The 12,955-nt window shown below is 42.7% G+C and overlaps 1 protein-coding gene across 1 annotated transcript in view; it reads left to right on the top strand.

Annotated features, from left to right (window-relative positions):
* The window catches only part of LOC132893267 (transmembrane protein 198-like), a 38,145-nt gene extending 26,447 nt beyond the window's left edge, over positions 1-11,698 (top strand). Inside the window, exons 4-5 of the mRNA XM_060932204.1 lie at positions 7,160-7,293; positions 9,990-11,698. Of these exons, the coding sequence (XP_060788187.1) occupies positions 7,160-7,293; positions 9,990-10,142 (287 nt within the window). The 3' untranslated portion in view covers positions 10,143-11,698. The remainder of the gene's footprint in view (positions 1-7,159; positions 7,294-9,989) is intronic.
* Positions 11,699-12,955: the final 1,257 nt, after the last annotated feature.

Genomic DNA, 12,955 nt, shown 5'->3' with positions numbered 1-12,955 from the left:
TCCGTTTTGGGACCATTTTCCCACCTCTTGCAGTAAACAGTATGGCCCTACAGAAACAGCCGAATGCAAGGAGCTTTAAAGTGCATATTCTGGACCAGTTTCTTTTTTTTTTTTATATGAAAGTATGTCCCTTTACACACTCATCCAGAAGGGTAATTTTGCACAAGGCCATCTGTCTACAGCAGAAAAAAATAAAATAAAACACATCTGGAAAAATCCCAAGGGAGTCTGGAGCCAGATTCGTGATGTTACCTGTGGAAGCACCAGCAGGCTGCACGAGCTTGTACAGTTTCAGTGCACAGCCTGTGTAGACCAAGCGCTCCCATTTCTCTCTCATTGTCCGGTCTTTTGGGAAACGATAAGTACTAATCCGATCGATTGGTGTTGCTACACCCTCCTACAATACATCTGTTAACCATTTTAATAATTACGCGATAACGTTGAAGAAATTTGCAGAAAACCGCCAGGTCGTTTTCTCATAAACAAACCAGCGCTGACGTAGGATTCAGAAGGAGGCGTCCAGCATGCGACGTCACGAAAATCAGTGTTTGCCGGGAAATCCAAATGGCAAGTTTTTTCAGAGCCGGACTAATTCGCCTCAAATGGCTTGATTTCAACTGAATTTTTCTGGTATTGCGCAAGGTAAAAAAATTGCACAAAATGCAAAATGTGACAGATATTTGACCAAAATTTAATATAAAATAGGAGAATTACATTGACCTTGCTCCTGAATTTACCTGTGATATGCACTTTAAAGCTAGATGGCCTTTCAATTTCATAAGATTAGTGAAATTTCATAAGATCAGTTCCCTCTGAAATTTGGTCATTGTCTCATCTCATCTCATTATCTCTAGCCGCTTTATCCTGTTCTACAGGGTCGCAGGCAAGCTGGAGCCTATCCCAGCTGACTACGGGCGAAAGGTGGGGTACACCCTGGACAAGTCGCCAGGTCATCACAGGGCTGACACATAGACACAGACAACCATTCACACTCACATTCACACCTACGGTCAATTTAGAGTCACCAGTTAACCTAACCTGCATGTCTTTGGACTGTGGGGGAAACCGGAGCACCCGGAGGAAACCCACGCGGACACGGGGAGAACATGCAAACTCCGCACAGAAAGGCCCTCGCCGGCCATGGGGCTCGAACCCGGACCTTCTTGCTGTGAGGCGACAGCGCTAACCACTACACCACCCTTGGTCATTGTGATATATGTTTATTTCTGTAATATCTCACAAAATATCAGGCCATTCTGTGGCTGGGAAGTTATTTAATTTGAGGGGATTCCCGAACAAATAATGTGCATGAAATCACACGCGTCGCACAGTCAAGCAGACAGTGGAAGTCTGTGTGTGCATGCGCAGATTTACCTTCTTTTTCTTCTTTTGAGTTTTACGGCAGCTGGCATCCACAGTGTTGCATTACTGCCATCTACAGGTTTAGCTTTGACCGTACACTGACAGTTACATCATTCTTTCACTAAACGAACAGCTGATCACACCGAGGTGCTCGCTGACCACCGATATTTATTAGTTTGGTCCTGTGCAAACATAACGTCTTTTCTTCTCACTTTCCATTACTATAGTCGGTCTTTCACGTTCCATTCGCACACTCACGTCCTCCATTTTTCTCTCCTGTTTCAAATTTGTATCCCCCAATGCCTTGTGTGAACGGGGAAAGCCCACCACATGATGCATGGCGTAGTGTTTTGAATTGGGTCATGGTGAAGCAGGAAAAAATAGCGGAGAATTTAGGGCCATGTAGCCTTAAATTCATTAATTGTTCTATTTTTAAAAACCTAATAAAATTGGAAGTATGTGATTCAAATTCAGTAGCTTTCAGTCCACTAAACGAAAATAATTGGGTGTCAGGGAAAATTATTTTTATGACCTACACTTGAAAAATCTGAAAAGCAGTACAGCTTTAATTAGCATAACTATGGAACTGCGCCACACTAAGATAGTGACGCACGGAAAACATTCTGACTCTGCATCGACCTCGGAGAATTTTGAGTCGCAGGGATGTAATTTGTGGTTGACATTTGCGAATAGATCCGTGAAACAAAAGATGAATATATCTTTTCTCTGTTACTGCTTTAGTGTTATCGTTTCTTTCTCTGTACGATCAAAACATTAGGTGTAGAACTCCATACTCGCTACTGTGGAGTCGAGCCCATGCATTCTAAGGCTAAGATAGCTAAGCGCTAGCTAGAATGATTTAGTTACAGATCTGTGCAGAAAAATGACATGCCATCTAACCTTGCTCTATCTTGCAGTTGCACTCACTAGGCAGGCTTTCCTTTTCTTTTCCACTGGCTTTTAGCTGGCGGGACAGTGGAGTCCGCCATGTTTGCCCATGTCGACTTGTTTTGGTTAAAAGTAGGTCAAACGCCCCACGGTGGTCACATGATACTGTTGCTCACCTGCTTTGGCAATTTCCAGAATCGTAAAATGTGGGACGCATTTTATCTCGGCAAAACATTTACACGGAGGATACACAGTGTGTACAGCAGCGAAACATCTCACAACTCCAACTGCAATGGAAATCGAACATTCTGCCCAGAATTCAACTTTGCAGTCAGAACCTTTAATTGATTAATTAGATGAAAAAAGATAACGGTTTTTTTTTTTAAATTGACAAATTGGGTTGGTAATTGAGGTGTGTGTGTGTGTGTGTGTAGAAGGTATAAGTTATGATGTACAGTACCAGTCAAAGGTTTGGACACATTTACTCAGTACTAGGAGTGTGTCCAAACCTTTAATGGGTACTGTATGTTATGTCAATTTATGTTATGGTCCTTTGCTGTACTAATGGTTCCCAAAATTTCAGTCAACTCCCAACACACATACACACACACTTGTGCACATGCACGCATACCTCAGATATTTAACAGTTATTCCATGAAATCAAGAAGCTTTTATTTTTCACAAGTATACTCAAGCACAGACTTGAGCACAGGAGTGGCATGGTGGTGTAGTGGTTAGCGCTGTCGCCTCACAGCAAGAAGGTCCGGGTTCGAGCCCCGTGGCCGGCGAGGGCCTTTCTGTGTGGAGTTTGCATGTTCTCCCCGTGTCCGCGTGGGTTTCCTCCGGGTGCTCCGGTTTCCCCCACAGTCCAAAGACATGCAGGTTAGGTTAACTGGTGACTCTAAATTGACCGTAGGTGTGAATGTGAGTGTGAATGGTTGTCTGTGTCTATGTGTCAGCCCTGTGATGACCTGGCGACTTGTCCAGGGTGTACCCCACCTTTCGCCCGTAGTCAGCTGGGATAGGCTCCAGCTTGCCTGCAGAACAGGATAAAGCGGCTAGAGATAATGAGATGAGATGAGACTTGAGCACACAGTGAAATTTAACTTCTGCATTTAACACACAAGTGAGCAATGAGCGCGCGCACACACATACATACCCAGAGCAGTTGGCAGCTATGCTGCAGCCCCCAGGGAGCAGTTGGGAAACCATAGCACCCAGAGGAGAACATGCAAACTCCACACAGAAAGGCCCTTGTCAGCTACTGGGCTTGAACCCAGAACCTTCTTACTGTGAGGCGACAGCGTTAACCACTACACCACCGTGCCACCCATCAAGTCATACATAATCTGATAGCACAGCACCAAGTTGGCTATAAGACATGTACGACAAGATTGAGTGGAATAACTGTTTTATTTTATCCACATTCACTGGATTTTGAGAAACATCCATCCATTATCTGTAGCCGCTTTATCCTGTTCTACAGGGTCGCAGGCAAGCTGGAGCCTATCCCAGCTGACTACGGGCAAAAGGCGGGGTACACCCTGGACAAGTCACCAGGTCATCACAGGGCTGACACATAGACACAGACAACCATTCACACTCACATTCACACCTACGGTCAATTTAGAGTCACCAGTTAACCTAACCTGCATGTCTTTGGACTGTGGGGGAAACCGGAGCACCCGGAGGAAACCCACGGGGAGAACATGCAAACTCCGCACAGAAAGGCCCTCGCCAGCTGCTGGGCTCGAACCCAGAACCTTCTTGCTGTGAGGCAACAGTGCTAACCACTACACCACCATGCTGCCTATTTTGAGAAACAGAGCATTTTTATTTTTTGCAAGTTCGATAAATATAAACTTTATACAAAACGTCCGACAAAATCATTTCCGCTTAGAATGTAAACAAACCAACGAAATGACAGTAGCGATTTGTGGAAAATACTATTCTTGAAAAATAAAGATACGTTCTTACCATCAAATACTTGATCATTTTTGGGGTTTTGTGTTCAAGTAGAGTTTTTACTGTATTTCGTCCTCGGTTGGTTCAGCAACACGCACTGCCATTTTGTTTTTCTCTACTCACAGTATATGAGCTGATATCCTAGTACTAGAGCAGCCAATCAGAGCGCACGATTTCTCATTTCCAGGGAACATGGATAGAATAAGAAGTGTTACCCGTTACATTGTTTAAACCAGTAACATGTTCCTTACGCGATTGATCAAATGTTTTAGAGTAAGGATAATAATTGGGAATGATTAAACACCTTACTTAATTTGTAAATTTAATGTAGCCGATACGGGGCGGCACGGTGGTGTAGTGGTTAGCGCTGTCGCCTCACAGCAAGAAGGTCCTGGGTTCGAGCCCCGGGGCCGGCGAGGACCTTTCTGTGCGGAGTTTGCATGTCCTGTCCGCGTGGGTTTCCTCCGGGTGCTCCGGTTTCCCCCACAGTCCAAAGACATGCAGGTTAGGTTAACTGGTGACTCTAAGTTGACCGTAGGTGTGAATGTGAGTGTGAATGGTTGTCTGTGTCTATGTGTCAGCCCTGTGATGACCTGGCGACTTGTACCCCGCCTTTCGCCCATAGTCAGCTGGGATAGGCTCCAGCTTGCCTGCGACCCTGTAGAAGGATAAAGCGGCTAGAGATAATGAGATGAGATGAGATAATGTATCCGATACAGGAAAAAACAGAACCGGTCTGAAAAATCAATGTGAAAAAGTGAACCTATATTATCCAGATTGTTGTCGAAGAATAATGAGGCGAAGTTTTGTCATTTTTCTGCATTTAATCACCTTTCCCTTCAGTTGCAAATAGTTGTTAGGAACAGTTACTTTTAACAAGGAAACAGTGTGTTATCCATGTGAAGCACCACGCATATATTCATACTGTGCTCATCTTAACAAGCTGGCTGAAGTACACAAGTCTGTGTACCTGACCTGGCTGACCTGATTTATTTTTAGATGATGCTTTTGAACCTCTAGTATGGACGTTTTCCTCTGTTTAAAAGTGAAACACTACTAATGTTAGATCTTTTTTTAAGGATGATTGACAGCTTGGTATTCATAATGTGTCAAAAACCTTGACTGTTAGTGTGTGGTTAATTCAAAGGCAGTTTAGATCAGACGTGCCACATGTAACTAAGGCTACATCCACACGACAACGGCAACGAGATTTTTTTTTTTTTAAATATCGCGTCCACATGGGCAACGGATCAGTAAAATTTCAGGTTCATATGGCAACGCAACGCTTGCTGAAAATGATGCAATACACATGCCACACCTCTACGTGCGCTGTAAGACGGTCCCATCGGAGACACCAGAACAATAGAAGAAGTAGACGCATGCGCATAAACCCCTTCTTCTGTAGCATCAGCCACAAAGTTTTGATTATTAATCAGTAGCGTAAAACGAAAGACATGGAAAGAGGAATGAACGGGGGTAGATGGAGAGAGAGAGAGGAATGAATGGGGGTAGATGGAGAGAGAGAGAGGAATGAACGGGGGTAGATGGAAGCCGGTACGCCAACATTCTGATATCCTCCAGAATTCTTTAATGGTCCGGAATAAATTGAATGCTACACGTTGATGGATTACTTTGTTCTTCTACGCCCTTTTTGAGGACTGTATTGTCGGACTTAAACCAACATCTGAAGAGGTGAGATCGCTTTTTTTTTTCCTATGTTTGCTGGCGGGATTGTTTTTGTTTTTGGAAAGCGCACGGGCGGTGCACGGTTTGGTACTGCTTCCGCAGTGTTTGGACTAAAGACTCTGCCCTAAGGGCTATTCTCTCACTCTCTCTCTCTCTCACTCTCTCTCTCTCTCTCTCTCTCTCTCTCTCACTTTGCACCATTACACAATAAATATTCACAGTGAAAATATTTTGTAAGCGCATTTCATGAACCAAGTTATAGGATTTGTTGACAACTCGCATTGAGTTCATTACACTTCTACCCGGCGTGAAGCACTGACAGTCATGTGGTTGTGATGTCATCGTAAACAAATCCGTTCTACTCATCCAGACGACTTCGCAACGGCGCCGTTGCCAGATTTTTCCACTCTGAAACCCGTTCTCAAAAGATTTCGTTTTGGGGCACCCAAAATGCCGGTGCCGTGTGGACGCCAGGCCGAAACGATAAACAATTTTATCAGATTCACCTGAATCCGTTGCCGTGTGGACAGGGCCTAAGTAGGTGTTCACATTTACTGTCAAGGTCTGAGTGAGTTTTAAAAAATATTAACTGTTCGTGTGTTGTAGTACTGTATGCTTGACTATTTTATCCCCATTGTGGAGAAGTTCTTACCTCCTAAATGTGTGTGTGACTGACTGACTGACTGGTTAAGCGTAGTATCTCACTGGGCTGCGACAGCCCGCGACTAGTTGGAGACACAACAATTGCGATAAAATATGCAAATTGGTGACAGTTTTCACTTGGAATCACACTGAATTGATATTCACACATTTTACCGCAATTGTTGTCTCCAACTAGTCGCAGGCTATCGCAGCCCGGCTTTCCCTCGGCAGGCAGGGAAGTAGAGGAAGCCTCACGGAAACTGACTTGAGAAGGGTTCGTGATGGCTTTGCGACACCAGCGACGCATTTACGGCTATTTTGAACATGTTCAAAAATTCAGCGACGAAGGAGCGACACTTTTTGCAATTCATGCGAATTGAGAAATTGAGAAGCCCCACGAATGTTTCAGGACACTTTTGAAACTCTCTCGTGAATGATGTTCGCAATTTGTCGCAAGCTGTCGCAGCCCAGTGAGATACCGGCTTAAGTGATTGACAGAGGGAGTAAGTGCATGACAGGCAGACCAGGTCCATGAGGTAAGGTCTACTGTGGTAAGTGTTCTTACACAGCTTTACTGCCCACCTTAACCTCTTTCCTCATCCTCTGTCTGTGGCAGTGATGGTGAGTGGCAAACAAAAGCAACTCCAGCTGATGAAGCTCAGACAGTCGGATGCACGGCAGCTTCCACAGGGCAAATATCGCCGTCGACCTCCACCTCTCAAACGATACGCAGGAGACGTGCTCGCTCCGGTAACCAACATCCACATGCACAGAATCAACCTTTTTCTATCTATGGAGCAATTTACCTCTCAAATGGAACTGTCCATAAACAAACAGATCAACTGACAAATCACAAAGCCATCTTCATATTTTTCAATCACCAATCAAAATCTTGCAAGTACATTCCTCAGATTACAACTCTGAATCGTAATCTGTTCTGCAGTTACGGATTATGTTTTACATGCCTTGACATTTTCACAAATCACTTCGTAAACTTCCAGAGCGCACACAATTTTGACATTTTTGTAAAGTGTTGAGGGGCGGGGCCACGCAGAAACCTGTGGAGAGTTGACAGGGCGTGGCTCAGCATGTACTCTAATTACTAATCGGTAATCTCATAAAGCGAGATGAAATATACAAAATATGTTAAAGGGGAACTGAAGGCAAATTTTTTTTATCAAAATTCTATTTCTCTAATTTCTTGTTAAATATCGGAATGCATTTTTGATCGCTATTTTGTCACTGCTATAGCAAGTTATGAGTGTTTGAAATATGCTCTGTAATATATCAGTCCATATGTCAAAGCAATGACCGTAAACAAGGTTCGTTGAGACCTGTGCGAGACATCGTAGGACGGAAGTAAAACGTACAGCGGAAATCAAAGTGACCGACATCTGCCAACGTTGTCAAAAGACGCGCGCGGCCTCTTTCGAATGCTCACGTAATCAAGCCGGAAGTTTTGTTTGGTTTGATAGCAATCAGGAAAGTTTGAAGAAAGTAGGCAGTAATCGTCATTTAAACTCGTTTTTGTGCAATACTTCGTTTGGAAAACAGTTTTCAAAATGGCGGCACTGACACCTGGCTGACACTTGACGTTTCGAAGTCTCACACAAGTCTCGTGAAGATCGCGCGGATAAGCGACGCCTGCCGTGGACCAAACGAACTAAATTCAACACGGCTAAAAACCGAATAGGCCGATAAGTATAATATTTAATTGCAGTTAGTTGCCAATACGAGTCACGATATAAGGTTACTAAAACCGAAAATGTAATTGAATAACACGTTAATTAAGAAATAAAGCAAGTTTAAAAATGATTTCAGTTCTCCTTTAATGGTTCTGAAATGTCAGAGCAGAAAGTCAAGTAGCAGGTTGACAAAACTAAATATGGATTTGTAGTTCATTAAATTGGTATTTTGGCGTTGCATTTATGTCCTTTTACTTTTGACAGCAAATTAACTCCATATGTGTCCTTCAGCCAGCCTGAAACATTTGGATGATATGTCTTGCCTTTTGTTCTGGCTGGCTCAGCTTTCAGGTCACTGCAAACAGATTGATTGATTGATTTGTTCAATTCCTTTCTCAGCACATTTGAACAGTCAGTTTAAGATAATATTCTGCTATTGCCATCTGGTGGTGAATTATAATATTGCTATATATACACTGTGTGTGTACATAATATAATAAAATACAAAACTGTAATATATCCAGGACTTTGAACCAGAATTTTTTTCCTATTGGTTCGTTCCGAACAGAAACAGAATTTTAACGTTTCCGGTTTTGGGTTCCACCATTAAATAGACGTTCCCGAACCGGTTAGAACAAAAAAATTTCATTCCCGGAACGGTTAATTACGTTCCCTGTCAGCTGTTTAACAAATGGCTATAAAATTATGTCTCTGTCTCATCCAGCTTAAGCCAAATGTAGGCTAATTCTATTACAACCTTCATTAAATAAGGCAAGAAATAATTCAAGACAATTATTATTTCAAATGTTGGCGATTTGGATTCTCAGTATGTCTTCCCATCTACACAAACAGAAAAAGTGCCAAAAATGAAAGATAATTCGTTTAGTGTGTTACCAAAGGCTAGTCAGGCCCTATGCATTGATAGGCTAACAGAGGTTAACGTCATTTAATGTTCGCGAGCCTCTCATTAACGTGGACAAATATATTGATATCGTGTTTGAAATTGACGTTTTTGAATAACGATAGACTGCAATATTTACGTCTTATTTAAGATGTGGAGACGTGATAGTAGTCCACCCTCCCGCTCTCTCCATTCAGTCAGCGAACGTCACACAGGAAGTGAACCCCAGTGGGTCATAGAAACTTGTGCAGGAGAAGAATGACTTTTTTATTTGTAGGCTACGGAAACTTTGAGGAACGAAATAAAAACCGGTATTAACCGGTTACCATTATTTTTAATAAGCGTTTCTGTTCCGGAACATAAAAAATAATAGTTTCTGGTTTCGTTTCTGTTCCATGTGAAATAGAAAAAGTTCCCGGTTTTCGTTTTCGTTCCTTGAACCGGTTCAAAGCCCTGAATATATCGCTATAATATCTTTAACTATTTAAAATATGAAGTTTTTTTGGAGCAAGCTGGTTCAAAACAAACTGACCAGAAATGAAATGAATTAAATATGATAGAGTATAGATGTTTAAAAAAAAAAAAAGTATTTCAACCAGTTAAACATGTTCCAGGGTTATATTTAAAAAAAATAAATAACCCATATGACGGAACAGCACTAACACTAGTGTAAAACAGTGTAACATTATAACCCAAGAAGAGTGGGTGACGAATTATGGACTGCAAATGTAACTTCAATGGCATTCCATCAATAAATGTTAATAGTAATGTGATAAAGTGTGTAGAGCAATTTTTGTAGTGAGTGTGTGTGTGTTTTTTTTTTTTTTAAATAACTATTATTTTCTCCCTGTTGGTCACAGAGCTACCTGGCGAACCTGCGCGAGAGACAGATGAGCACGGGTTCGTCTGTGAGCAGTCTGAGCACCGTCTACCATACCATGATCGACTTTGACTTTGAGACAGGATCCTTGGTGCCTCTCACAACCTCCTCACCTGCAGTGATCAGGGTGTGAATGAACTCGGAAACACACGCACATGCACACACTTGGGAAGAGAGATCAATAGAGTTCAGTGCCAGCTGAAGTAAACAGACTGTGTGTGTGTGTGTGTTGACTACGTGGACTCTGAGTTGGTTAATAAAAAGTCTGTGGAGTCGACTGAATACTGAACACTGGCTCGTCCCAGAACTTCAGGGTGCATGACGGTTAAAACCTCACATACTCTAACTCACTGCTTTAACACAACCCTTTTAGTCATAAGTATCAGATGGCACTAATTTGCATTTAGCTTTAAATGTGTCAGATATGAAACAAAAAAAAATATCTAACCAATCCTGCCTGCTCCCATGGTTATTTTTGTTTGTATCCACTCAGTGATTTCTCGTGCACTTAATTTCCCTAAAGTACAACCAAAAAAAGTCAGGACACTGTGTAAACTGTAAATAAAACCAGCATGTGATTTGTTGCAAATCTTGAAAACTATATTTCACTGGAAATAGTACAAAGACAACATATCAAATGTTGAAACAGGAATTTTATTTTATTATTTAACTTTTTTTTTAATATATGCTTATTTTGAATTTTCCACTACAGAATCATGTCTGTTTTTGGGTGGCGCAGTGGTTAGCGCTGTCGCCTCACAAGAAGGTTCTGGGTTCGAGCCCAGTGGCTGACGGGGGCCTTTCTGTGCGGAGTTTGCATGTTCTCCCCGTGTCTGCGTGGGTTTCCTCCGGGTGCTCCAGTTTCCCCCACAGTCCAAAGACATGCAGTTAGGTTAACTGGTGACTCTAAATTATCCATAGGTGTGAACGGTCGTTTCCCAAGCCCGGAAATGGGAGAGTTGTGGCAGGAAGGGTATCTGGTGTAAAACTATAGCCTGGCAAGCCAGACTAAATGTGAATATTTAGTCTGGCCTCGATCCGTAGACATTTCCGAAGCGGGTAGGAGGAACAAACCGCTGTCTTTCAAACTGTCTCTGTGCGTATAGAGGATTTCGGCCTACGTCATTGTTTCCATAGCGACAATATTTATGCTGCCATTTTGACGGTCACAAATATGGCGACTACCGGTAGCGATACACTGATCATGACGAAGTCTCATTGTCGAGTATTTTATCCGGCCTAGATGACGCGAGTAAGAAGCGATATCACCAGAAAATCAATGATGCTGGTGTACGTGATCCGTACACGTTACCAGGCTATCTTTTTCTGGCTTTGCAGCGCAGGTGATTTTCCTGACCTGCAGTCAGGCGTGTGGGAAATACCAGGGAAAAAACATAAAAGAAAAAGGAGCGAGATGCAGAAAACACCTTCACTATCCAGCGACGTAGGGCATTTACAGGGCGAGCAGAGGGAGAGGTATTTGCAAAAATTGAGGTTAGCAGGCTTAGAGAACGACGTTTACCTGCTTCCACCAGGATTGTTCACTGACGTACGGAAGTACACCAAGCCCTCGTCTTTACCTGACTTCGGCCCACATGATCTGTATACCTATGTCGTTAAAAACCAGGCTGGGTAACATGCCTACATCAGCGGGTCGTCCCTGGAGCCGGTGGTCGCCATCTTATTACAGCTAAGGTTTGTTCACATTTTCATTTACTTTCGGTCCTCAGGATAAACAAAATGTTATTAAATGTCATTGAAATAACTTCTTAGTCTGTTGAGACATGGCCCGTTATAAATTTGCTGTTACCAGGCAATGACCAAGAACTGTATTATTAGGGTTGGTGTAGTTGTAGCAGTGCACTAGCAGCTAGCTGTTAGCACTAGCTAATGTCAACAACATCGTAGCTGGTATGTTACTGTAGCAATGTTTACGTTCAGTCATTTGGATGACTGTTAAAACCTTTCAGTGTCAAGTTTTTCCTTTACTGTATTTACTAGTTTACTGAGCTAGCGCGCTCGGGCAGGCTGGGAGCTAGCGTGCTAGCTCGGGCAGGCTGGGAGCGAGCGCGCTAGCTCAGTAAACTAGTAAATACAGTAAAGGAAAAACTTGAGACTGAAAGGTTTTAACAGTCATCCAAATGACTGAACGTAAACATTGCTACAGTAACATACCAGCTACTATGTTGTTGACATTAGCTAGCTTGACCTTCAAAATGGCGGACACCGGGGCGTCACGTGACCTGTGACATCACGTCGAAATCCTCTATAGGCCAACGCTCTGACCAATCAGCGCAACAGTGACTGTGACGTAGTCAGAGCGACAGAAAGCAGTGGGGGAGGCCTTGAAATTAAATAATTTTTCAAAATGCGTATTAATTAATAAACAGGTTCTAGATATTAAGAAGTTTGGAGATAATGACCACAAGTTTGGAGTCTGTACCACATACACATTTTTTTCCAAGTGTTTTTCAAGGGTTTGCTTAAACTGTTTTTGAGAGTTTTTATTTAGTGGTGTTTGGTGAAATAATTTCCCTTAAATTTAAAATAACGGGAAAATAAGAAAATTAAAAAGTAATGTTTCAAAGCTGTTTATTAATTCTTCGTACTGCACAAACTAGCCCCATCCTTTTGGCTACGAGCGGAGCCAGCTGGTAGATCAGACTTTTGCCATAGCCGCTCGGCAAAACAGCGAAAACGTCCTTCTTGAAAAGGAATGAGCGGAGAGCCTCTTCCTGCTCATGTTTCAATGAAAACTCCAAGTCTAATTCTTCTAAAACTGATTCCAAAGCGGAGTCAAACGCGCGCTGTTCACTAGCCGTAGCCATCTTTCCTGCTGTGCTTTCTCCAGCGTCGCGCAGCTTTGTCGTCACTCCTGCAAAAGCCCGCCCAAAGAATCCAAACAAAAACCTTGCATTGTGATCGGCGGGCACGATTTGATGCCCG

The sequence above is a fragment of the Neoarius graeffei genome, chromosome 10 (assembly GCF_027579695.1).
Source record: "Neoarius graeffei isolate fNeoGra1 chromosome 10, fNeoGra1.pri, whole genome shotgun sequence".
Lineage (NCBI taxonomy): Eukaryota > Metazoa > Chordata > Actinopteri > Siluriformes > Ariidae > Neoarius > Neoarius graeffei.
Note: the sequence above shows the minus strand (reverse complement) of the source record. Positions and strands in the feature narration are given on the sequence as shown.